The following is a 24,864-nucleotide window of genomic DNA, read 5'->3' on the forward strand; positions in this document are numbered from 1 at the left end:
ACATGGCTTTTGTAGTTCGGACTGGACTGTTCCCATGGGGCACAGGGTCAGCGCTGATTTGCATATCGCCATTGTCTAACCCAGGGTGGTGTGGAGTGGAAAAACGATGGATTTGGGCCCAGATCTTTGGACTGGGGTGAATGTGTGATATTGATCCACATTCTGTCCATCATTGTTGTGTTTGCAGCTACAGAATAGAAAAGGCACAGCTAGCAAGCTGCAGTCGCTGCGAATTGAGGCGCCTACTCCTGTGCTCTCAAGTTTGTACTCTAAAACCAAAAGAGTCCTGCTAACTATCCCACCGCCACTGACCTCTCCGTCGTTGCCTCGGAGTAAAGACTGAGCCGAGGGGGAGGCAATGACTGATGGTCACACGTGGTGTTAAATACACACTGAGGCGGACCTGAGAGGAAACTCATTATTCCCTGGTTCGATTGGTTGTCGGCCTCTTTAGGTGTTGGCCAATAGAAAATAGGCTCGCAGACAGCCAAAAAGTCAAACGCGGTGTTGAATAGACACTGCGGCGGACCTGAGAGGGAACTCTTTATTCCCTGGTTCGATTGGTTGTCGGCCTCTTAAGGTGTTGGCCAATAGGAAAAGGGCTCGCAGTTAGCCAGAAAGAACCACCACGGAAAAACACGGCCGCATTGGCAGGCGGACCCGTGAGACGTGAAAATAGTGTATATTTTGTCTTTAATCCACCCTGAGTTTAAAACAAACCCCGGAAGTAGCAGCTGTCAACCGCGCCACTCTAAAAAACGCTGTCGGACCTTTATGGAAACTGTCAAAACGGACACCGCTGCAGGCCCGCGCATTGGTTGCAGCGGAGCCAATCAGCGGTGTCCATGTGTAATCACACTCGGGTAGCCCGGCCTCGCATGGTGTCACGCAGCAAGCATGTTGTAATGCAAGCCCATATGTCTGAACCTAATGGTTTACGGACTTAATGACAAGCATGGAAAATATCCACACGCACCAAGTAGGTAGCGAAACTAAGTGTGTAGCAAACCTCAGTGTGTATTCGTCGTAGGGGCAATGCTAGGAGGTCGCGCATTGGTTAATGCTTAGCCAATCCGCAGCGTCCGTCTGTCAAATACCAGACGGACCGTATTACTGACCCAGACTCGTGTAAACACTCTACCCAGTCTGTCCCGATATTCCCAACAGATGAAGAGGAATGAACCGACATAGATAGTAGATAGAGAGGCAGGCCCATCCCAGTGACGATGCTGAAAACACTGGAGGCTCCCCCGTTTCTTAGAGACAGGGCCCAGCAGCCACTGTTCAACAAGGGAAAGCACTCGTATAAAAGGGCTCTAGCTCTGTGTGTATGAAAAGTGTATTATCGGTATCTAAATAAATGAATTGTGTGTTAAATTCATGATAGCAGAAGAAAATTATTGGAACCCTCTCAAATCAGGTGGGTAGACCCGACACATAACGAACACTATAAACACCCAGAGAAATTGGAATAGTCGGGTGTCCTCGAGGCAGGAGGGCGTGCTGAAAAAGCAAGGTGTCTCCAGTGCCTCCAATGCCTGTTAGTGACTCTGTAATAGGCAGAACCCAAGGAAGAACTCAATGGGCCTTGCCTAGATCGTCCAGATGAATGCACCTAATCATCCACGGATCATCACAGCCTCTACTGGATCCCATTGAGACAGAGGTGTGTAGTGGTGCTCAGCACATCAAGATATATACTAGTGCATTCACAACTGCATCCAAGGAATGTCATCATTCAATCCCTCTGTATCACTATGAAGTTTGAAAACCCACTTTTGTTCTTTCCTCAGCAGGAAAAGTGAAACATCTGTAACATGACTGGGTATATAGGGTTGCTCAAGAACCAGCCATCTAAGTTCATCAGGACTGTCTCTTGTCCAGTGCGTGGCCTCCTTTTATCCTGAGCAGTGGCCAGGTGAGGTGAGGTTCTTTCTCCCCACAATAAGGGTGAGTGTCTTATTAGTGTTTATAGTCATATCTTAAAGAGCACAGTAACATGAGCTTGAAGTCTTTGAACTTGTTCTGTTGACATTATGTGTCTGTGTCTCTGTTTCTTTTTTTTTTTTGTATTTTGTCTATACAGGAGAAGATACACTATTTTTACTTTGGAAAGCGGGTGTAGATTCAACTTCACATCTATTAAGTAAGTGTTGCAGTAGCACCATAGGTCCTGACGAAAGCCGTTTTCGGCTGAAACATGTTGACCAATAACAACACTGGTGGGTAGCAATTCTTTACATGCTATCAGCACACTGTTTTTAACCATACCACTTTGATGGTCAGCCCCAATAAAGTGTTTTATGACATCACTGTAGGTATTTTTAGAATCACTTGGATCATTTTCCTTTTTTCTTCTTTTTCTTTGAGCACTGCAAACTTAGCCCCTCCCGCTCATATACTGTCATCTGTTGGTGTAATGTTCTGGGTCCATCGCTAGGCAGTCCTATGGATCCATTCCAAGGTAGAGCCTAGAGGACACCATTTACCAACACATACCCAGATGACGAGATTCCACTTATGAGTGGGCTGATGGGTATCCTTTTCCTTTTCTTGTATCTTCTCTATTTTCTTGTCTTTCTCCAGATCAAATGTGCAGTCTGGGTATGAAAAGAGGACACTATTAGGTCCCAAAGAGAGATTTGCTACTTTCTTTTCTCTCCCTTTGTGTTTGTCAGACCTGTAGTATCTTCCATGTGTTTTAGTGACTAGTTGGGGGACTAGGTACCAGCAGGTCTATAAAAGTCTCTCCCCTTGGACCCTCCATTAATTTTCTGTTTCTCTGGGTTTATGATTCATCCAGTGTCGGATGTGCAACATGCTGGCCTGAAATTCGGTGACTAATTTTGGTGAATTGTCGACAGTAAACACCAGTTGAAGGTCATCGGCGTAATTCAAAACAGTCACGTTCCTTTCCTTTAGGGACTGGATGAGGGGGAGATGGTTAAGGTTGAACAGGTGGGGGGAAGTGAGGAACCTTGCGGAACCCCACACGTTGTACTTCGCTTGGGAGCCGTGAACTGGGCTCTGCGGACAACCTGGGAGCGGTCTTCTAGGAAGGAGCTGAGCCAACTAAAGGCTGTACCCTGGATGCCGGCCAGCCTGAAACGGTCTGCCAGTATATCAGTCTCGACCGTGTCAAAGGCGGCGGAAAGATCCAGTAGCACCAGGGCCTGGGGGGAGCCTCTGTCAGCTTTGTCTCGTAGAGTATCCAAGACAGCTAATATCACTGTTTCCGTGGAGTGCACGGGGCGAAAACACCCTTGATGGTAGTCAAGGTAGTTTGATTCTTCCATGAAGTTGGACAGGCACCTTGCCACATGGGCCTCCAGTACTTTAGCCAGGTATGTGAGCAGGGAGATGGGACGGTAGTTTGACGGACTCCTAGGGTCTGCTCCAGGTTTGTTCAGGAGAGGGACCACAATAGCTTCTTTGAATGCTGTAGGAACACGACCCAGGGAGAGGTACTCGTTCAGAAGGGCGAAGTGCTGGCGTCTTCTGTCCCCAAGTGCTCAAGGGTTGAGCCCCCCTGTGGATTCCACCGGACTGGTGCTCCAGTCCCTGTTTGCAGCTTCTTTGTAAGTGGACTGTACTCCCATTGAAGGGAATGGAACACCACACGCAGTGACTCACCTCTGCAACTAGATGCCGCACAGGCTCCCGAGGTGACCTATTGGTATGGCGTTGGACCGTGCCCCATACTCGCCTTGATTCATTAAGAACAGTCCCGTAAGTCTCTGCTAAGTGCCAGAATGCAAAACATGTTTTTCCTCCATAGAATAGCATTACAGATCCAGAAATTGCACTGTGTCCATTTTTGAAAATTGTAAAAATTCATGACTCGAAAAGTAGTTACCCAAGTCTGGTGATGTTGGTATCAGAATTTATATAAAAGTGTGTTATTTTTATAAATTGGTGTCGGATTTCTTTTTGCGCGTGTCTCATGTACTGTCTTTGTGAGAGCAATAAATGATTAGCACTACCCTCTGATATATCTAATTGCTCGCCCACACTTCCACAAAAGAGAGCATTGGGGGTGGCATTTAAATTTTGTTTTAATAAATATTTTTGTGATCAGCCAACTAGGCTCGCGCATATATGCAAAAGGGTGTATTTCCCAGCTACATTATGACTTCTGCGTGAAACTGCAAGGTGAACCCTGTGGGTTAGTGCAACAACCAGTTCTGTATTACACCCAGTTTATCTACGCTTTCCAGCTGAAACAGTTTACTTAGGTTAAAGGAAATGTGCCAGTGTGACAGAGAAACTGGGTAATGTGTATCATCAGAGTGGGGGCCCACTTCCACAATGCTTTAGCTTTCCATGTATCAGGCATCATTTTACCTGAACAGCTTACTGTGACCCCTTCCCACTATGAAAGCTACATAGATTAGTTGAAGGCTATCTGCCTTGAAATTAGCTTCAAAGTATTCTTAGTCTGTTTGCTGAGGCATTCTCTGGTGTTGAAAATGTATCCTGAAACAATGTCAGATTTCATGACCTTGAATTAGAATTTTTGGAGGAGTCTCCCAGTGACCTCATGAATGGTGCAGACAAAATTTAGGTAGTAGTGTTCCCGAAGGAATCGTCCACACAATTCTTTATAATACAGTTAATATATGCATATAATACACGATATATAAGGAGCAACAAATGATTAAATAAACAGAGGGTGCTAAAGAAACTCAAGACACCTACTACCTCAAGGTGCTATATGCATACACAAGAAGTGAATGCCACAAAGATTATTGAGAATTTGAGATTCTAATTACAGCACTCCGAACGGTCACTAGTTGTTCAGTCTGGGCTTAAGTATGGAGCCCTCAGCACAGATGAATTCAACCGCTATTCAATGAATAATAATTTTCGCAACCCTGATAAGTTGCTATCAAGTAAATGTAAGACGGGTTCAGAAATGTTGATCCCAAGTTGCAATCTGGTATGGTAAAAGTACCAACGACCAGCCGCTATTCAGTAAATAGTCATTGTCGCAACCCTGATAAGTTGCTGTCAGCACAGTAGCAGTCCCGCTTTTCGCACAACCAGTAGCCCGAAATTCGGGCTACTGGTTGTGCAAAAAGCGGAACCCTTCTTACATTTACTTGATAGCAACTTCTCAGGGTTGCGAAAATTATTATTCATTGAATAGCGGTTGATTGTTGATATATATACCTGACTTGATTACAACCTAGATTGACATCTTTGAGCCCGTTTTGCACTGACTTGTTGGTTACGATACCATACCTGAACTGATGTGGCTGGTATTTCTACATTGAGAACCACCTTGATTCGCATGCAGATCTATACTCATCATTAATATTATTGTTTGGTCACACCGCCATATTTGAACTGATTTTGACGCCATCATTGTACTGCAATATATTCTGATGATTTGTATGCAGATCTTCACTCATCTCTAAAATGCATTGATCTGCCTTGTATAGACTGCAGCTTATTTTCTACTAACCCGGTGAACATACAAGATATCTCTCCACGATACTCGTGCCTTGATGAAGTCCTTGTGTGGGACGAAACACGTGTTGGCGCTGTACATGCTGGGAAAATCTATTTTATGAAATTTGAATAGCAATAAAGAAAAATATTGAAGATACTCAAAGTGGACTTTACTTGAATTCATCTTGGATTGTTTGGATCCTGGTTATATATTGGAACATTGTCTGTTCTCTTGATTTCCATCTCTATGACAGATAGAGCTTCTATGCTGAGGGCTCCATACTTAAGCCCAGACTGAACAACCAGTAACCGTTCGGAGTGCTGTAATTAGAATCTCAAATTCTCAATAACCTCATGAATGGTGCTTGGAGGTAGAATTTTAGGGTAGATGCTTGATTATTGTAGTGTTTTTTGTTTTTTTGATCAACTTTATTGGATTTTCAAAAATCAAATTCATTGGCAGCAGATTAATCATCATTGAGAGGAACATGGCATTGTACACAGTCAACAAGACATGGGCTACCCCGCTGAGCTGGGCACTGCAGATCGGATATTCATTGCAGATACATAAAATTAGACAGATCATCACAGTGGCGACAGATTAAACCATTTACCCCACACTTTACCAAATAATTCCAGACAACCCCGGGCCTTGGAGAGAGACTCCTCCTGCATCCCACACCAATCCACTCCCCTCCTCCATTTCTGCACCTTAGCTTGGGACCAAAGCGTGGCAATATCCCTTTTTGCCACCACCACGGCCGTCCCCAGAAAGCGCTTATCTGCCCTGGAGCCATCCAGGCCATCGAACACCCCCAGCAGCATACGTCTTGGGGAACCTCCCATCCCAGGGCCTGCGTGAGCTCAACCCCTCTCCAGAACGCGGCTGACGCCAGGCATTGCCATACCATGTGATAGACGTCAGCTGGCGCGGCGTCACAGTGCGTACATGCTGGGGAAGGTCTCATACGGGCCTGGAATAGGCGCAACGGAGTGAGGTAGACTACATGAAGGTAATAAAGTTGGACCAGGCGCAGCTTGGAGGATGTGGTCAGGGTTTTTGGGTGCCATAAGGGCATCTCGCCAGTCTGCCTCCTCTAGGGGACCCAACCATCCCTCCCATCGAACCCTGAGCCGGTCCAGAGATGCAGGACCATTATTCACCAGTGACCGGTATATGCGGGACACTCCTCCTGTTCCCAGGTTCCCCATCATCACCTGAGCCTCCAGCAGGCTGAACTCTGGAAAAGAGGCAGGGGATGGAATGTGTACATGAAGGGCATGTCTGAGTTGTAAATATTTAAAGAAATGGGGAATGGTGAAGGGCATGTCGTTGTTGCATGTCGGCAAAGGATCGAATGTGGTCTCCCACCCATACGTCTCCAAGCAACGAGATTCCAATGAGATCCCAGCGGTGGAACCCCTGCAGAGACGAGACCTCACATAGCCAGGCCCCGTTCCAGAGCGGTGTTTGTCGAGTGAGCTTACGGTTCCACCAGACATGGCGCAGTGCTGTGCGCCAAGCCATGAGTACCATCCTCGTGACGGGGGGTAGAGCCTGCGGCACCGGGCTACCGTATAGGAAGGACTGGATCTGCGCGAAGTACGTTGTGGCGAGTTCCACTCGTTATGCCGGGTCGGACCGGCCGCCCGCAAACCAATCATGGATCACAATAAGCCTCGTGGCCAAGTAGTAGATGTGGAGATTGGTCACTCCCATGCCTCAGTCGAAGGGGGAAATACGACAGTGTGCCAGGGATAAACACGGCCTTCCGCCTACCCAGAGAAACCGGGTAAGAACGCCGTCCAGTTCCCGGAACCAACTCCCCGGGAGGTGGATGGTGATGTTCTGCAAAATGTAAAGGAAGCGGGGGAGGATCATCATTTTAAAGAGCGCACTTTTGCCCAGGGGATTAAGGGGAAGGGCCTGCCATCTCTTGAGGTCCCACTTCACCCGGGCGACCAAAGGCGCGACATCAGTCGAGCTCTAGCAAAAGGGTGATCCAGACGCCCAGGTATTTAAACGATTGCCTCCGTAGGGGAATATTCGTCTGCCAGTCAAAGCAGGCCAGGGAGGGATGTAAAGGGACCAAAGTCGATTTTGCCTGGTTGAGCCGGAGTCCGGAGACCCGTTCAAAAGCTGAGAGGACCTTTAGGCATCTGGGGCCAGAACTGTCCGGGTCCGCCAGATAAAGCAGGACGTCGTCCGCATAAAGGGCTATCTTATCAGCCTGACTCGAGTCCCAGGCCCAACCTCTGATGAGTGGGTCCTGCCGGATGAGCGCCGCCAGGGGCTCCATTACCAGCGCGAACAAGAGGGGTGAGAGCGGGCACCCCTGTTGCGTGCCCCTCCGAATTGGGAATGTGTCAGAAAGCTCGCCGGTAATGAGAACACGGGCTCTGGGGTTAGTATAAAGGACCCTGACCAGGTGGCGGAAGGGGAGGCCGAAGCCCATCCTCTTCAGCACATCCTCAAGATACGTTCAGTCCACCGTATCAAAGGACTTCTCAAAATCGATTAAGAGCAATGCCAGATACGGGGATAGGCAACCACGGTGGGCCATAGCCAGGAGGAGGTGACAAATGCAGTGACGAGTACCCCTGGCAGGCATGAAACCGCATTGGTGGGGATGGACCAAGTCCTGTAGAAGGGGTCTGAGTCTCTGGGCTATCACGGTAGCGAAGATCTTGAGCTCCGTGTTAATCAGTGAGATCGGGCGATACTCCACACAGTCCAGGGAGGGCGGCTGCGTTTTTGGAAAGACCACTATGGTGGCCACGTCAGATTCAGGTGGGAAGGATCCTGCCTCTGCCACATGGTTGAATAGTTCCACTAAATGGGGAACCAGAATCTCTCGAAAGGTCGCGTAGTACTCTTGGGGGTAACCGTCCGGACCAGACGTTTTACCAGGGTGCAATAATGATATTGCCTTGTGAATTTCCTCTGGGGTGAAGGGGTGATCCAGCGCATCCGCAGTCTCCCGAGGGAGACACGGCAGCCGGCACCGGTCCCCTCCAGCAGGTCCGCCAATGGAGCGCCAGGAGGGCGAGCGGCGTATAAGGTCGCGTAGTAATCAGCAAAAGTTTCTGCTATGGCTGAAGACGTCACCTGGAGGGCCCCGGTATCCGAACGGATCTCAGGAATAACGTGGTTGATCTTGGGATAGGACACTAGATTGTGTAGGAGCTTGCCATTTTTGTCGCCTCACCCGTAGATACGTGCCACCGATTAACGCCAGAGCATTTTCACAGATTCCAGTGAGATCCGGCGAATGTCCTCGCGGACCACTGCCAATTGCCGAGAGGAGTCTCCGTGACCGTTAGTCAGCTTGGTTCTTTCCAGCTGTGCTACCTGAGCTTCCAGCCGCACAATTTAGGCTGTCTGCTCCACCCGTTTCGTGTGGACCAGTCCCCTGGCCACCCCCCGGACAACAGCCTTGCCGGCCTCCCACAGCGTCCCCGGTGAGGGAACAGAGCCCGTATTAGTGGAATAGTAGTGACGCAGTTCCTGCCCAAGTGATTCCACGAGTCCTGCAGAAACCAGGCGTTCAACCGCCAAGTCGTCCGCGGACCCGCAGTGGAGGACCCAAGACGAAGGGAGACGGAGGAGTGATCCGAGATCCCCCTGGGCAATATCGCGGCCCCAGAGACCAGTTGGCAGTCTGTGGCAGGCATCAGGAGGAGATCTATACGGGAGTGGGTATGATGGGCCGCCAGCGTGTGTGTGTATTGTTCCCTGCGGGGGTTTCAGACCATCCATATGTCACAAAGGCCAAGGGCTGAAGACCAACTCGAGAGGGCCCTCGTTGAGGCGAAATGACCCTCCAATCGGTTCCCCATCGCGTCACGCAGAGGTTGCAGGACGGGGTTAAAATCTCCCCTGACCACCGTGAGGCCCTGCGGAAAGGAGGAGACCAGCGTGAAATGCCGAAGGGTGGAGGGCAGAAGTGCAGGTGGAATATAAGTGCATGGGAGGTTCGTGGGGCGCCCCTCAATCGTTCCGGAGACTGCCACATATCGGCCCTGTGCCTCCGTCTCGGCTCTAGCCAGGGCAAAGGGAAGCCCCTTTCTGAGTAAAATAGCCACCCCTCGGGAACCCCACGCAAAACCAGAATGCCATACCCTGTCAAATCCATATCGGGCTAGGAAATTGCATTGTGTACCCAGGATGTGCGTCTCCTGGAGAAACAGGATGTCCAGCGTGTGGCGGTGGGCTGCGCGAATGAGAGCCGGGCGCTTGATTCAATCAAGGAGGACATTGACGTTCCAGGAGAGGATATGGATTGGCCTACAGAGGGTGCTCGCCATCCAGAAGATTAATGTGTGGAGGGGCGGATGTAGACGTGGGACCGTTTCAGCCCGGGGGAGCACCCACTCGTGCCCAGGACCTAGGGGAAAAGGCATGTAAAGCTGTGATCTGCTTGTCAACAGTGGAGACAACTAGGATATCACGGCTGCCAGTGAGAACAACGAACAGCGGCCCGTAGGCGGCTAAAAATAACAAACTGTCGGGAGACAACGGCCCCACCCTCGCCCCCCAACTTCCCCCCCACCCTACACTTCTGAAGTGGAAGCATCAGTCACCCCAAAAAATCCCAACCACTAACTACCCCTCTAAGAGGTGATTCGCTAATCTAAAACGGTTAGCAACAAACAAGAACGTGGCTAAAGTGGACCCCCTCCATGTATATGGATGAATACCCACATCTGAAAAAGACAAGAAGTGTAAAGCGTATGATTAATAGGATGAATCGGTCCCGGTACTGCATTGGAAAGGTGAACCCCGATCGGGCCACCCAGTGGAGCCGGGTAGGACCCCGCTCAGGGGATCAGGAGCAGACCCGTTGTGAAGAGTCTTGGCGGGTGAAATGCAAGTTACACAGTCTGCAGCACTAGTCACACCCCCTTCTCCTCCTCAGAGCCACGGATCACGGGGCTCCCAGACAGGTTCGAGTCCGACATGGCCTTTCGCAGATTCACGTCCGGCCCAGGGAAACTCCTCATGTCGATCAAAGAAGAGGCCAAGGTGGGGGAAGAGGCTCTCTGGTTCGGGGGCTGAGTTGGGGAGTGCCGGGACTGCGCCCCCCGGTGAATGGGAACTCCCTCGGCGATTGCCCCGTCTTCGAGATCCAGTTCGGCGCCTCTGGGTCTTGGGCGCATCGTTGCTCGGCTGCGTCGATGATCTCCGGGCAGGGGAGGGGGCCGCACCAGGCAGGAGGGGACGCTCCCCTGTGAGCCAGGTCCATGCCGCCTGGGGGGTTTCAAAGAAGAATGTCTTGTCTTGGAAGATCACCTTAAGACGTGCTGGGAAGAGGAGACCGTAGCGGAGCCCCATAGCCCTGAGTTTTGCTTGACCTCATCATAGGACCGGCGCTGAGTCTGCACATCTCTGGAGTAATCCGGAAATACCATGATTTTGGAGTTCTGGAAGAGCAACGGCCCAAGTTACCTGGCCGCCCCCAGAATTGCATCCCTGTCCCGGAAGTTGAAGATTCTAAGGATGATGGGATGGGCGGGGGCTCCGGGAGGGTGTTTAGGAGCGAGAGAACGGTGAGCCCGCATCACGCGAACCTGGGGGAGAGTTTCTCTTTGGGCATCCAGGAGCGGACCCAGGCCTCAATGAAGGTGTCGGTGCGGCCCTTCTCCACCCCCTCCGGAAAACCCAGGAGGCGCAGGTTGTTTCTCCGTGCCCTGTTTTCAGCATCTTCAGCCCTGCAGTGTAACTCAGAGGTCTGCGTCTGAAGGCGGGCCACCTGGAATTTGAGGGTGCCCACATCATCCTCCACCGTGGAGATACAGGACTCTGTTTCCGTGATACGCGCCGTGGCATTCCGGAGGGCCTGTCGAATGAGGGCCACGTCTACCCTCACTTCCCCGATCCTGCTGTCCACCGAGGCCTGGGACACGCTGATCGCCTGCAGGATGGTGGAGAGTTCTCCCTCGGGGGGGCCCCGGAGCACGCGGGGGCCCGGCCCGGGGTCTCGGTCTGACTAAGTAAATTGGTCCATCTTTGTTTGGGTTGGGGGGATGGGGGTCTGGGTGGTGGGGGTTCTACCCATGTCCCCGAAGAAGCAGCCAGTGGTGCCCGGAGTCTCAGCCCCCGCCACCCGGCGTAGTGGCCGATCCCTCACCCACACACCGACTTTGAAGGAGGGAGTCCACTCCCCAGGGAGCTCGACCATCCACAGCAGCGGCGATCCCCCAGGCAACCCCGTTGACCCCAAGACCCTCGGCCCCCCCCAGCAGGCCCCAGCGGCAAGGCCTCAGGCGTCCAGGGGGTGAAAAAAAGGGGGGGGGCGGGCGCGTGCGCCTCCCGACACGGTGGCCGATGCTCCCCACACCAAACCAAACCAAACCTCAGCTCACCACTCGCCCCACAGACGGTGGAGAAAGGTGGGCCCTCACAGCATCGGGTCCAGGGTAGGGCGGCGAACCTTCAGGGCCCTGGAAACCAGCTCACCCCCAGCTCTGGTGTCAGTACCAACGATGGAAGGTCCACACTGCGCAAGGGACCAAGCAGCCCGCCTCCAGGGACTACAGGACGGTCCCAGGCCAACTGCCCCGCTCTCCCAATGAATCCGGCAGCGTCATGCCTCCCCGGCACCCCGTCTCCAAGATGGCGGGGGCGCGAGAAACCAGCAGCAAGCAACAGGGGGAGGCCGGGGCACTCAGAGGGCTCCCACACCGTTGTGCAGTGAGGCTCGCAGAATTCAAGCCAGTCCATGCAGAGTCTCAGGCCCCCAGAAACGGTCCAACTGTCCAGGCACCAGCGCGGGCCTCAACCCCCCAGCCCGCACGGGGGGCGCCCCGGCGGTTCACCAGCAAGTCCCAGGGAGAGGGGACACTGAGCCGGGCCCTCAGTCCCCACACAGCCGCTGTGAAGCAGTGTCAGCCGTGCCCAGGCAGAAGCCCTCACCTCGCCTGCCTCGCCGGGCCCGCTCCGGGCACTCCTGCGCCCCAACAGGTCAGCCGGGTCACCCGGGCCTCGCCGCCACTCACCGCGTCCGCGGGCAGGGCCGGCACATCGCCAAGTCTGGTCTTGCCGTTCCGCCACTCCTCCAGCCAAGGCGAAGCTCACTGGTGCCGCTCGCACCGTGCCATGCAGGGGATCCGCCGGCAACCTGCCACGGCCAGGTCCAGGGGGTCAAGGGTGCCTCCGAGCGCCCCAGGGCCCCTCTTCCGCCCTCTGGGGCCGCTCCCTGACTCTCTCCGACACAGCCGGCCATAAAGCGGAGCCCGCACCGCAACTCAAGGCTCCGCAGCGGACGATGTAGTCCGGTCAAGCCAGGTAGGACGCAGGCAGACAGGGCAGAGATTTAAAGCAGGATCGTCCGGGCTGAAGTTTCAGGCCCCAGGATGAGACGGCGAGGAGGCCACCATTTTGAGCAGTCCGGGCCGCCTGGGGGAGGGGGTCAGCGAGGGCAGCACGGGCCCTGGGGAGCCTCTCAGACGTATCCGGGCGGTGCAGGCAGGTTGCGGGAGTCTCCCTCGGTAGTGTGGGACTCCGATGCCAGCTGAAAGCAGGCGGATACGAGGCGGATAATGGTGGGGGTCCGGAGCACTCTTGACGCCTCAAGCCACGCCCCCCCATGTAGTGTTTTTAAGTGTGTGTCTTCAGAAGGCCTTTTTGACTATCAATTAAGAAAATGGTGGTGTTGTCACAATGTTTGGGTAATGGTGAAGGTAATCTATTGTGAGGTTGTAATTGTGAAGAGAATTTTAAAGATTTCCCTTGGCCAACGTTTGGGTTTAGCGTGGTAGTTTTGTGCCCTACTGATGATTTGCTTGATATTGATGTATTTTTGTAGTTGATAATTCCCTCTTTCAGGTTATTGCCTTATATGCTGTTTCAGCTTTTGCAATTAATTTTTTCTTGTTTGTGAGTGTGAACTACAAAGTTATTTTATCATTTCTACGTTATGGGGATGGTCTGGTTCTGGGAAGGGATTGGTTTATGAAGGAGCTGTGATTTGTTTAAGATATATATGGTGACGTGTATACAAGTGCCTCTGGATTAGATGGTCTGTTGTAACTGAAGTGGCACAGTCTTGTGTTTTGAATAGTCTGCTGCAGGGCTGGACTCTATCGTAGGTGTGCGGCAATGGCAGTATTCATATCTAGAGAAATTCACAAGAGGCGAGCTTGGAACTTCCTTTATGTTTATGATGTGCTTATATTTGAAGCCAGTACGCCATCGTGTTTATTGGGCCTATACAGTATATGTCAAGGGAAATGGACGAGAAAACGTGAATAAAAGAAACCCATAGTGAATTTGGAATCGTCAGGGAACGCATATATAACTGTATGACAGCTAAATATAGTCTCTTGCATGGCAGTGATGTGACGTTCAGTTACATAAATCTTATTCCAAATCCGAGACACTATATATCCCCTTCCTAAACTCGAAAATGCATTAACTTAAATATGTTTTGCTTTTTTTACATTGAAGTTTACCGCTGGCAGCCAAAACGTTACTAATTCTGAGGTGACTTCATGGCCTATCCTTATCATATTATTTCTATTTTCACAGAAAAATGTAGCCCTTGCTTCCAAAACATGTCTCACTTTACAGACCACATTGGTGTTTCCTGGTCATTAGCTCATCACAAATGTTTGTTTTCTTGTGTTACTGTATAGTAATTCCTCCTGTAACCACAAACCCATTTCTATTGAGTTATGGGGTCTTTTACGCCCTGAATTTCAGCTGCCAGCATGCTATGATCCCAATATCTCTCGACCATTGTCCTGTTTCAGCTGTATGTTTCCCTTGAAAGCCGTGATTTTGTTCTTACAACCAGCATATATTTTATATTAAATTAATTATTTTATTTGCATTAACAACCTGCATTGCTGGCTGGCTGGCTGAAGCCATTAATGTATCATTTTTAATTATTAGTTAATGGTTTATGGAAAGCTCTAATGGTATTATCTGTGTTCTAACGTCTTTACAATAGTCACTGAATCCATAGAGTGGCAAGGCAATATGCTATTTACAGTGAGTCTTGGGAGTAGTTGTTGTACTATGCTTATTGTTTCTTTGTAAATGTTTTTGCGCTTAGCCAATATACAGGCGTGAGCTGTAGTCTATGTTCCTCACCGCTCACACGTCCAGCATACCGTGTCGACCAGAAAGGCATTGTTGCCCTTGTTCTGTTTTGCTTTGAATATGCATCAGCGTGCAGATGCCTTTGATATGCTTGTGGATGCATGTTTCCTTCTGAATCAACAGTGCTTTAATTATACAGGTGGCCAGGTCAGTTGTTGATGTTCCTTCCTGGCTGTTGTGCTTCTCAGACTTGCGGCTGTGGGCTTAATAATAAATTCTTTCTGGATTTTACTGGCTTACTCACTTCCTTCCTCATTCCCGTGATGGTACCTTCTGCCTGAATCCCTGTACCACAGTAGTCCTCCCCCTTCATCATTGCACATTTCTTTATTCGTGTTACTTGTTCAATTAGAAACATTACTATCAGAAAGTTCTGCTTAGTTTACAAATATTGTGCAGTTTGTAACACCTGCATATGTCCAGGTGCATCCTGACCTTAGTGTACTGTTTCCTGCATAGGTTCTCTACTGCAGTAATTCAGCCCTCACAAGAACTGTGTGCCCTCAGAAGCGTGCATGTTCCTTCTTCTGTTTGTGCTTCTCCTGTCTAAAACTATTTGACCCTGTTAGCAGAGACTTCATATAATGTGAATTGTCCCAGTGCTTTCAATCGTTCTATCTTCTTGACTAAAACAGTCTGCTTTTAGCCATAAGTAAGAAGGATCTCTTGTTTCAAGGCTTTTTTGTTTTATGTTAGATTTATGTAAGACATTAAGAGCGCCTTTAGAAGCATAATTGTTTTCAATAAGTTGTTGCGCCATCACAAAATAAAACGATGGGCGTTGTGTTGAAATTTTTTAATCAATCACCCACCGTCACCGATCTGGGTAAAATTCATTGTTACTTTGCTTGCCATGTCATCCCAGTTTGGCCACAGTCATATGCAAATCAGTCTTGCCATGGGAACAGTCCAGCCCAAACTGCCTGGTCAGAACCTCCCGGACCGAAAATGAGTATCCTGGCACCGGTTTCGGTATATCACCCCTCCTCACCCAGGCTAGCTTGACTCCCGTGACATGGAGAGCAAGGGACCCATGTCTGTCAAGTCAAGTCAGATGCATTTGTATTGCGCACAAATCACATCCAAAGAGTCTCATGGCGCTTGCAGACGGCTCTGATATGAGAAGACAGCTTAGTTTGCAAAGAGCCATGTCTTTAACTTCTTACAAAAGCAGCAGTGTTCTAAAGTGGTGCGCAGATTCAGGGGCATCTTGTTCAAGAGGGAGGGGGCAAGGAAATAAAAGGCTCGACCCCCATTTCTGCAAGTTTGTATTCTCAGAGGGGTGAGAAATGACGCAGAGCTAGATCTAAGTTGCTTTAGGGGTGTGTACCACGTCAGCTTTGGGACCAATATTTTGGGCCACCACCGTTCATGTGCTTGTGGACCAGGCATAAGGTCTTGAACATGATTCGCTTCTTGACCGGAAGCCAATGAAGGCTTCTGAGGCATGGGACAGACGGAGATCTCCGGGGAAGATTCAGAACCATCGCAACAATGGAGAGAGAGAGGGAAAATACTAATGCTAGGCACTATGTGAGGTGGGAACTCCTGGTCCCCCAATTAATATGAAAAAAACAAAAAAGGAGTAACCCCTCGTGGGTAGAGAGAAAATAACTCTCTGACAATGAGCACAAGTGCTCTGGTTAGCACATTTTGCCCCAACCTGTTACTGGATAAAGCATATCCTTATAGAAGACCCCTCACTCACCAACCTGGTTGGTGACATGCTTCATCATCGGGGTCCCACCCCATAGGCCGAGTGCCTACAGGGTGTGCTGCGACACCTGATTACAGTGGAGCTGGTTTCGTTTTTATGTGTTCAAGACTATCAAAATTGTGTATTAAAAAGGGCCAACACTACTCACTTCAAGTATTTATTCTTGAGTGCTTGAACCCTTAGTAAAATTAAAGTGTGGCACCTTTGCCTAATTAGGAAGGTTTTGGTGTCAAAAAGTTGTATTAAAATATATAAAAATAGCGAAAGTGTGCTATGTGAATGTGAATGTACAAAACTATTGTTTAAAAAGGTCTACATGTTTCAACCCATACATGGATTCAAGGGTTTTCGTCAGGACCGTAGGTGATTTGAACTGGGTGGTCCGCCCGCGCTAAGGAGCGTCCTGCCCTAGTTCAATTAAGAGATCGTAAATAGGGATCTCGTGCAAAAGGTGCGTTTTTCTCTTTTGAAAAAACGCTTAGAAGCGAAACTCTCGCTTCATGGGCACCAGCGTTACCAAGTTGACAGGATTCCGTCTCTTGTCGCTTCTGTTCATCAGACCGATTAACCTACTTGGTTCTTGCTCGGCGTGCCCCGTGGAGGCACGCCGAGCAAGAACCAAGTAGGTTAATTGAACTAGGGCAGGACGCTCCTTAGCGTGGGCGGACCACCCAGTTCAAATCACCTACGGTCCTGACGAAAACCCTTGAATCCATGTATGGGTTGAAACATGTAGACCTTTTTAAACAATAGTTTTGTACATTCACATTCACATAGCACACTTTCGCTATTTTTATATATTTTAATACGACTTTTTGACACCAAAGCCTTCCTAATTAGGCAAAGGTGCCACACTTTAATTTTACTAAGGGTTCAAGCACTCAAGAATAAATACTTGAAGTGAGTAGTGTTGGCCCTTTTTAATACACAATTTTGATAGTCTTGAACACATAAAAACGAAACCAGCTCCACTGTAATCAGGTGTCGCAGCACACCCTGTAGGCACTCGGCCTATGGGGTGGGACCCCGATGATGAAGCATGTCACCAACCAGGTTGGTGAGTGAGGGGTCTTCTATAAGGATATGCTTTATCCAGTAACAGGTTGGGGCAAAATGTGCTAACCAGAGCACTTGTGCTCATTGTCAGAGAGTTATTTTCTCTCTACCCACGAGGGGTTACTCCTTTATTGTTTTTTTCAAGATTCAGAACCAGCCGGGCCGCGGTGTTCTGGAGAACCTGTAGTCTTCTCAGGTGGTGCTTATTTATTGCTAGAAGGAGCGAGTTCTCGTAGTCCAGCCTATTTATAATTAGACCCTGTACTAAGGGTTTTCGTGCCTCCGCTGGAATCCACTTAAAGACTTTGCGCAGAGTCCCAAACAGGTTCCCACGATGTAGTTTGTTTGGGTTTTCATGGACGGCTTATTGTCCATGTAAAAACCCAGGTTCCGTACTGATTCCTTAGGGGTGGGATAGTCACCAAGCTGGTCCGGCCACCAGTCATGGGCCCAGTGTTCAGCGGCTTTCCCAAAAAGCATGATCCCGGTTTTATCGCTGTTGAGCTGCAGGTGATTAGTGCCCATCCAATTCTTAACCTTGATCATGCAGCTTTTGAAGCGCAGTTTGGTTTCATTGAGATCCGGGCCTAAGGTGACTAGAATTTGGGTGTCATCGGCGTACGATAGAACCTCAAAACCGAACGCTCTAATTACTCTCGCCAAGGGTGTCATGTAGACGTTAAAGAGCGTAGGGCTCAAAATAGAGCCCTGTGGCACACCCATCTTGACCGGCTGTGTATTTGCGATATTATTGCCAATTTGGACAGCAGTTGCACGATCGGATAGGTAGCTGGTGAACCATTTTAGGACTTTCCCTCTGACACCAATCTCCCTCAGCCGTTGGATAAGAATGCGGTGGGAGATGGTGTCAAAAGCCGCGAATAAATAGAGTAGGATAAGGATCGTAGATTGATGCTTATCTAGAGCCAGCCTGATATTGTCCGCGACCTCTACCAGTGCCGTCTCCGTGCTATGGGCGGCGCGGAAGCCCGACTGGGAGGGATCTAAGAGCCCCTGATTCTCAAGATGGCTCACCAGCTGTCCATTGACATGGGATTCCAGTATCTTTCCAAAGTATGGCAACAGAGAGATTGGCCGGTAGTTTAGGAGAACATTAGGGTCGGCTGAGTTTTTTTTTAGTATTGGCCTAATTCTAGCTGCCTTCCATATTACGGGAAAGTCTGCCTCCAGAAGGGATTTATTGAGGAGACTAGTAAGGCATTCTACTAGGGCCGGGGCAAGTATAGTGAACAGTTTTGGAGAGGCCTGATCAGTGGGGGAGCCAGACTTGGTTTTTAGTCCGATTGACAAGGTCTTGTCATTATCAATCATTTCAAATTCGTCCCAGGTGTACAATGGGTCCCTTGAAGTAGGTCTCGGTCCTATGGGCTGCAATGGGATTTGACAGGGAAGAAAGGAGGCATGTATCGCTGTTAGTCTGGGCATACCATTAGCCACTTAGGGCACACAGAGCAACATGACACAATAAAAGGATGGACTGAGTGTTGAAACTTTTCAAACAATCTTCCCCAGCCAAATAAAAATCAGTCTTGACCTGCTCCCATGGGAACAGTCCAGCCCAAACTGCCAGGCCTGGTCTCCCTGGACCGGAAACAAGCATCCTGGGACCGTGGCTTGTTTCCCATCCAGGGAAGACCTGGCTTGGCAGTTTGGGCTGGATTGTTTCATGAGTAGCAAGACCAAGACTGATTTGCATGTGGCTGGGACCAAACTGCGGTGACTTGGTGGACCAAATGATATGGATTAAACCAGGGCTTGAAAAAATATTTACCCAGGGTGAGCTATTTTTAGGGTCTACTGTCCCTTTCTGGTGAGCTGAAAATCCTCTAACTTCAGTCATAGAACAAAAAGTAAATGTAGGAAGATAAACTGACTTTTGACCTCTGCCTCTGAAAGCAGAGCAAATGTGACAAGATAAGATTTAAAGGCATCTTTATTTCTTACAAAGTGAAAGAGCAATAAAAATGGCTTTAAATCTTATCTTGTCACATTTGCTGCCTTTCAGACACAGAGGTCAAAAGTCTTTCTGTGACTGAAGTTAGAGGAGTTTGTAAAACAAACTGTGTGACAATTGAACTGTGCAAAGCATGTTAAATGACAGGCTATAGGATGTCTGGCTTTTTTTCTAACGCAACACTGAAATAGCTAAGGGAACTGTTCAAACATTCCAAACATATTTCAATAATAATGAAGACCCATTTTTGTAATTCTGTAGTGAAAACAATAGTTTTATAGCACCACAACAAATTGGAATACTTTACTTGGTGATGTGCAAATGTTAAATATTTTTGCTGAAACCCATTTTCCAATCATTGTTTATGTGCTATTATCAGTAAAACTACATGTTAGTGGGAAAGTTCTGTGGCCATTTCAATGCAAACTATGCTTTCTTAAACTGACAGTGCACTACCACATCATGCTTTGCTAATATATTTATGAAAAGTGAGTTTTTAAACATGAACTTGGGATTATTACTGCGCCTGTCCAGATGACAATATATATGGGCTTGATTCTTGATATACATGGAGCAAACATTTAGTCTAGTAAACAATGAGTGTACTTTTTACAGCAGAAATAGTGAACTTGCATATTTGAAGGTGCTCTCTTAGGTGATATTAAAGAAAAAGGTGTCTCCATAAGACAAATATTTGCTTAGGATCACAAAATTTGTGACAAGTTCATGGGTCAAGTACATTATAGTTAGGTCGAGTAGATTATTAAAGTTACTAGACCTTGAGGGCTAGTAACAGTTTTATGATTTTTGGAGCCCTGATTAAACCCAGATCTGTTGACTAGGGGTGAATCTTTGCATTGTTCAGCACAATCCGTCCATCATCTGTTCTGTTTGCAGTCAGTGAATTGTTGACAGTAATGGCTGAATTGGCTACAGAGCTATTCAAGATGGCATTGGTCTGCTGCCGATTCTTCTGGCTATAAGAGTTTTCAGGACTGATGAATTATTCTGTGATCAAGAAAGTTAAAGGTGATTAAATGTAGTTACTTTCCTGTTTTGTTACCTGTGGACTGAGCTGTGATGCAAGAATTGTGGTTGAGTAGTGAGAAGGCAAGGAGAAAGACTGACACTGGTGGATAGAAAGTAATCAAGGTGTTTCTTGCAGACAGCATGGGTTAGTGGTGTGAAAAGCCTTTTCACAGTGTTGCCAAGGAGCTGAGATGTCCTTGGGTACTACCGCTTCAGGTATTACAGTTGACTAACCCTTTCTACTCCGAACTCTTATAAAGGGGCTGTTGCTTGTGAACTTTAGGGCCCTCATCAGATCTACAGGCCACTCAGCAGCTCTCCCTATTCAGTTCTCCTTTCCTTTGTTCCGGATTCTTGGCTGCTGTTGGCTCGCCAAGCTGCAGTTTAGCTCTCCAGTACATAGGGCAGGTCTCACTGAAGCAAGGCAGACATCAAATAGTGCTTCAGCCAGCTTTCTTCGCTACCTTCTCCAGAAGAAAAGAAAATGAAAAATCCACATTGTTCATCATTTACAGACTGCAGAGCATATGTTACCACGTGTGCATGGAAATGTATATTTAGACCAATGCTTCTACACTTAGACACACAAATGCACTAGTTTAGTGTCTAAAAAACATCAGGTTTACAGGAGTCAACTAAATATGTACAGAGTGAAAAGACCATAAGAGAAGCCATACTAATTTAGAAAAACATAATATTGCCTGAACATGTTTTTGGCATGGGGATATCCTCTGTGAGGTATACCGTCATGTTGCCCTATCCCGAATACCTGACTGCGAGTATCTGGTATCCCAGAGCTTGATTTTGGTCCTAGCGTTGTGTTAATCTAGTGCATAGAGGCCTATGCTGTCCCTTGACATGACTGAGGTCCTGGACCTGTCCTGTGACCTTGATGGACAAGTAAAACATACCCTCATTTTCTTGACAGTGGACTACCAGTGTGCCACAGGTTTAGCATGTAGATCAATGGTGCAGCATATGCGTTTTGTGAATCCATAGTCGTGACCAGACCTTTTTTTCTGTATCACTGGGAGTGTAGGGCCCCCCCATGTGAAGTTCTGCTTTAGTGCCCTAATCCTAATCCTTGTTCTAACATTCTAAATATGTTGTGTGTGTTTCTTGTGGCTTTTGTGTTGCATGCAATATGTACACAAGTATGCCCGCATAATGGAGGCCTCTGGGTTCAATTCTGGAAGCTCCTAATCTGCTCCTGTCCACAAGAATAAGGTGAGATTGTTTTTCCAGACAATGGAAGTGTTTTGCTAACATTCCTAAAGCTCGAGGGAGGAGACCTAGACAATGAAGTGGGGACACAGTGGACAAGACTCTTAGAACTTCACTGAAGCCCTTTTGCTGAGTGGAGTTGCTGATTTTCTCTAGCACTGCTATTTGGAAAATATTAGGGGTGAAGGGTGGGACTGAAGTCTTTTTTTCAGTATGGAAAAATCTTGTAGGTGAACCAGCCTTTTGTATTTTCTCTGATCACTATATAGTATGGCTGTTGATAAGCCTGATAGAATGCTTATGCCTCCTTGTGCCTCTGTTGTGGTTACTCCAAGATGGGACTACCTTACTATGAAGAGCATCACTGTACTCCTCAGCATACTATGACTGCTGTGCACCCAGAGCTGGTGTCTGTCTGACTGCTAACTTCCAAGATGAGAGGGGTTATTCCATGGAGTCTTACCTTGCTGGAAGAGCTCTATCTCTGACCTTAAGTGCCCGGGGGAGAGAGAGAAGGGTGGGGGGGAGGGGGAAGAAGGAGGAGGCGAGTGGGAAGGCGGGGGCAAGAGCATGTTCAGCACAGTGTGCGTTCGCCTCTTATCCAGATTACAACTAGTTCAATAGGAAAGAGGTACCAACAGTGCCTGAAAATCAGAGACTTTGCGTCATCCACTCTATTCATTATCTTCTGTGAGAACTGCCATGCCGCCACCAGGATTTGTACTCATTCTCCTAGTTGCAAAGTTTAAGTATTCCTCTGGGGACTTTGGTGAATAAATAAACTTAGGCAGGGTCGGCCTGTGCTCGAATAGCGCCTTCGGCCGAACCGAATTTGGCACCCATGCTTGCTGATTGTATGTAAAATAAGGCAATAGAAAGTACATTTGTGTCAAATTGGATGATGATATCAGAGCAGTAAGTACCTCTACGTTCCCACCCCAGCTCTCCTGAATCACACACAGTTGAGCTGCTTTATGCTGGTGCATACCTGCCAACTTGAAGAACAATTTCACCATATGAGAAGCGTGCGGGCCTTGAAGGGGGCAGGGCCTCATGCCAAGAAGTACCTATGTGGTACTTTTAATCCCCACTCACCCACAAGCCCCCTCCTCCCAAAAAAAAAAAAAAAAGCTTGCTTAGGCTGGTGCTGATGTCCTGGGATGTTTTCGCACCCCATTATGGACGTCACCAAATTTAAAGGCTCTGAAAACAAGCTGTAAATACACTATTTACAGTGGCTTTGAGCTTATTTTCTCTGCCACCGTCAATATCTGCTCCTCACCGGTAGACTGTTTGATGGGAGCTAATATTGTGCGTTACTCAGTGGCATCATGTGAGTTGGCAGGTATGCTGGTGCATGTTGTTGGTGAGGGATAGGTTGGGGGTTTGCGAGGGAGATGTAGGTAACAGGACAAGGAAGAAGGTTAGGCAAGGGTTGAACTCGAATGCCATTGGAACATAGCAGAAAATGTATGATTGAATGATGATTAAGTTGAATCCCTGTAGCCGGATCGAGACTGCCAAATACATGCTCTTAATGGTGGCAGCATGGTCTCCCCTTTGAAGACTGGTATCCTGGGCATGGGCCCAGCCAGCCCTGATGATGTAGGTGGAACTAGCGCCTTCTGGGGGCTACGGTGTCCTGTAGCGCCCAGAATGCATACGGCTAGGCAGTCTTTGCCTGAGAGCTGCTTACAAGAAATTAAATTGGAGTTACTGAAGTTCTGTGCCTTGTTTGTATTGACTGTAAACAGACATTGAGATTTTAAAAGTTGATTGGTTTGCTCTCATCCGTACCTGTTGTGCTTAAACGTCTTTGCCTTCCGGTGGTTATGAGTTCTACATGGCGAATTTAATTCCTCCTGGGAATTGGAAGAAGCTGTCCACCTGTACTTGCGTATTGATGACTAAGAGTAGCAATGCCAAGGTATTAGAGTGCTTGTGTTGTGCACAAAGTGGAGGAGTGCTAAATAATTTGCTGTGATCTTATTTTGAACAGCTTTTTCCTATCAACACATAATTGTGGAGAAGAAGGGAGCAAAGCAGAATGTTGGTATGATCCAGCTGAACCGGCCAAAAGCTTTAAACGCACTCTGCAATGCCCTCATAACTGAGATGAACCAGGCGCTGGATACTTTTGAGAATGATCCCCAGATCGGAGCCATTGTCCTCACGGGCAGTGAAAAGGCATTTGCAGGTAACATCCCTGGGGAGACAGTTCCCCTATCATGCATGAGCCCCCTTGCAAACACTTTAGAGACACATTGCAGGAGCACTTGCTATCACGTTTCTCTTTAACCTCGCATAAAATGTATTCCCTTCTAGCTGGAGCTGACATAAAAGAGATGCAGAGTAGAACTTTCCAAGAATGCTACAGTGGAAGCTTCCTCTCTCACTGGGACCGAATCTGCTCTGTGAAGAAGCCTGTCATTGCCGCGGTCAATGGATATGCTGTAAGTCTGTGTTCCCATAAAATCTGTACATCTCTCTACATGTCATTGTTTTGGTTTGTTATGCCATCTTCCCCTTGGTTTCACACAGCAACCTCAACCCAACCTATTTTGAAGCCAGAGCTTAATATCTTTTATCACCAATCGTAGTTCGTTTTTTTTTTTTGTGCAAAATGTTCAGATGTTTTCCTTTTTTTCAGTAGAAGGGTGCTGTGTGGGTAGGCTTGAGAGTGGGGTTTTGCGTGAGGGTTCTTCCTGTGCTCCATTGTAATGAGTGGGTTCATAAGCTGGCCAGTTACACTTCAGCAGCATACAAAGCTCATCAAGAAGGAAAACAATCATTATATTAACTGCTGACCTGGCACGACTGTAAACATTAGAAGTGTAGTGTTGTTACTTTTGAATTGGTCTTAGTAGTGTTCTGCATATTAATTGTGATACTATAACATCTGCTTGGCCTCATTATCTGAGCGGTAGAACCCAGAAGGATTACAAAGCTGGGGTATGTACCTTTGTTCCTGTGTCTGCTTTGGTTGTATAATAATTTGCAAATTTTTCCATGAATCCTTGAGTAATGGTATGAGTTCTTTTCATGCTTCAGTTTTAAAAAATCTGTGAGAAGTTTGTAAAATTATTTATTTGCACATTTATCATTTTGAATTCTGTCTGAATATTGCCTCCTTTGGATTTTTTGATAGCTGACTTGTATAATCTGTTACATTTCTGTAGGTGAACTTAATCTTGATTGCTCTTTATTTTGAGCCAGGTGCGTTGCTGCTTTCTATTATGATCTTCAATCGGCAGCGTAGCCTCAGGGGCCAGATTGTTTGAGGTGTGATACTCCCCAAATAAA

The 24,864-nt window shown here is 48.1% G+C and overlaps 1 protein-coding gene across 1 annotated transcript in view; it reads left to right on the forward strand.

Annotated features, from left to right (window-relative positions):
• The window catches only part of ECHS1 (enoyl-CoA hydratase, short chain 1), a 161,929-nt gene that overhangs the window by 18,567 nt on the left and 118,498 nt on the right, over positions 1 to 24,864 (forward strand). The window contains exons 2-3 of the mRNA XM_078643311.1: positions 23,561 to 23,758; positions 23,887 to 24,014. Coding sequence (XP_078499437.1) covers positions 23,561 to 23,758; positions 23,887 to 24,014 — 326 coding nt within the window. The remainder of the gene's footprint in view (positions 1 to 23,560; positions 23,759 to 23,886; positions 24,015 to 24,864) is intronic.

This window comes from Lissotriton helveticus, chromosome 5_1 (genome assembly GCF_964261635.1).
Source record: "Lissotriton helveticus chromosome 5_1, aLisHel1.1, whole genome shotgun sequence".
NCBI classification, from domain to species: Eukaryota; Metazoa; Chordata; class Amphibia; order Caudata; family Salamandridae; genus Lissotriton; species Lissotriton helveticus.